The 2,500-nt window shown below is 42.8% G+C and overlaps 1 protein-coding gene across 1 annotated transcript in view; it reads left to right on the forward strand.

Annotated features, from left to right (window-relative positions):
• znf574 (zinc finger protein 574) overlaps positions 1-2,500 on the forward strand; it is a 33,187-nt gene that overhangs the window by 30,548 nt on the left and 139 nt on the right. Inside the window, exon 8 of the mRNA XM_036594990.1 lies at positions 1,646-2,500. This exon is cut by the window's right edge and continues 139 nt beyond it. Coding sequence (XP_036450883.1) covers positions 1,646-2,170 — 525 coding nt within the window. The 3' untranslated portion in view covers positions 2,171-2,500. The remainder of the gene's footprint in view (positions 1-1,645) is intronic.

The raw sequence follows: 2,500 nt of genomic DNA on the forward strand, positions 1-2,500 counted from the left end.
GCAAGCGGTTCATAGGAATTTAATATTGGCTTGAGTGGAGCCTAATTTTGGAGCCCATTAGTCTGACTGAATTATTCTTCCTGTGGTCATTTAATTGAGATTTGTTTTTCTAAATGTCTGAAAATACTAGAGCCTTTGATGTTTAAAGCATTAGATATTCACAGAATATACATTATATATGAAACACGCTTGTGTTAATCCTTTTTATGAATAGTTATGCAGTTATCAGGTAACGTGGTGCTGTTTGATATTAACCACACATTGATTTCATTTGTTGAAATACATTGTAGAGGAAATCTGTCAGATGCTTTTCGTTTGTGCTTTTCTGCAGTTTCTTCGTGTATGAGAGAAGAGACGGCTCAGGCCTCTGCAGTGAAACGCTCACGCTCTGTGAATAGATAAGGACGTTTACGTCCAGCTTAGCCTCAGTGCCAATTTTGCCTGGAGAAACAGAGATATGGAATCAGCCTTTCCACTTGGGGAATCGCAGCATGTTCCAAATAGTTGTTTTCTTCTGGCAAATTAAGTAACAGAGTTGTAATGATGTGGGAGTTTGTTTTTTTTTCGTTCACCGATGGAGCGTGAAGCTCTCAGTGTTTGGCTCTTTTTGTTCTAGGTCTGTGGTGAAACTGAGTCCTGTTGACTGGAATTCCTGACCATTAGAACTCACTGAAATTCTCTCATTCTGAGAACTTTCATGATGCATGTTTGGTTGCTGCCTAATAGATTTAGGGCACAATCATTAACTCAATTTTCAAATTAATAGTAATATAAACGGATTGTGTTAAATAGTCGTAACTCTACAGAGATCTACACCTTTTAATGCACAGTTAGTGGTTATTTGTTGAATGTAGCATATTGGGGAAAAATAAAACACAGGGAAATAACATATGTAAGTATACCAAAATACCATATATAATATTAAAATATTTAAGTACCTAGAGAATGTGTTAACATTTTTTACTTTGAAAGTTTATAAAACATGTCATTTGAACAGGGGTATGCAATTATTTTTTTTCAATATGACTCTAAGCAGGCCTGGGCAATACAACGGTATTGATAATCGGTGAAATGATAATTATGAATATAATATTATAATATATTTCATAATTATTCAACATTATTGCATACTGATGTTATTTTTCATCAAACATTCTGTTCCATCATCCTTAGCAGCTAAGGCTTGAACTAGACATCTTTGGGAGAACAGCACTAACAAGCATGACAGTTAGCAGTTAGCCTGTGAGCTAATTTAAATTATGAAATCATTTGAGAGTTAAAAGGCAGAGAGTTTTAGGGAAGATTGGGGCTCGGAGGTATAAAAGTGGTTTGATTTTATTTTATTTATAGTAACATTCTCTGCAAATCTAAACAGATGTTTAAAAATCAGACATACGCAAATACACAACTAATTTTAATTTAATTTAAAAGATTGTGAGTGACAGTGAGCCTGTTGACACCGAAAGAAGTGTCAGACACTAAACTTGTCTTGTCTGATCAAATTTGCAGTAATTAAGTTTCTTGGAACTGTTCATTTAAAATTGAGCATTAAAAAATCCATAATAATTAATAATTATCCATTTTGAGCAACAGCAACAATATCTTGATAAAAAGTGTGGTGATATTTCTGTATCTCTCTCTGCAGTGCACTCAGTGTGGTAAGCGTTTCCGGCAGCTGCCCCACCTGCAGGACCACGAGCGGATCCACAGCGGCGAGCGGCCCTTCACCTGCTGGGTTTGCGGCAAAAGCTTCAGCGTGGCGGCCCGCCTGACGGAACACGCCCGCGTGCACAGCGGTGAGCGGCCCTACGCCTGCCCCCGCTGCCCCACCGCCTTCCGCTCGCGCCCCAACCTCGACAAGCACCTGCGGCTCCATGCCTGCGACCCCTCCGACCCCAACCAGGCCGCCGCCCAAGCCGCGCTGGACCAGGACCAGGCCGTGCAGACCATCCTGCTGGTGCAGGAGGGTCCGTCTTCACCCTCTCCGGCGTCAGCCTCCGTCCAGGAGGGCGCGCTGGTGGCCGAAACGGAGAACGGATCGTCCGTGGTCTTCCTGCATCCCAACATCACTGTGCCCACCATTCCCTCGGTCACGGTGCCCACCATCTCAGTGGTGGCGGGCCAGGAGGTGCCGCACACCATAGAGTTCATTATCGAGGAGACTGTGTAGAGAGAGAGAGAGAGAGAGAGAGAGAAGCGGAGCAAATGGAAGATGGAGACAGAGAGCGATGGAGCAATTTGCAAAGGAGCCTCGGCCGCAGACGGCCTCGGAGATAGCTTAAGGTTAGCAGGCCGAGGAGAAGAAGGAGGAGGAGAGAAAGAGAGGAACTTAAAGCCTTACAGGGACACATGTGGGTGTGTATGTGTGTCCGGGAGTGTAAAACTGATGGGTGATTTGTAATTTGAAAAGCTCCGCAGACCCAGTTACATGTATTTTTAGTTTTTTTTCCTTTTCTACTTCACCGGCAACAGCAGAACAAGGACACATCACCTACACTGA

This window comes from Colossoma macropomum, unplaced genomic scaffold (genome assembly GCF_904425465.1).
Source record: "Colossoma macropomum unplaced genomic scaffold, Colossoma_macropomum, whole genome shotgun sequence".
Classification (NCBI taxonomy): domain Eukaryota; kingdom Metazoa; phylum Chordata; class Actinopteri; order Characiformes; family Serrasalmidae; genus Colossoma; species Colossoma macropomum.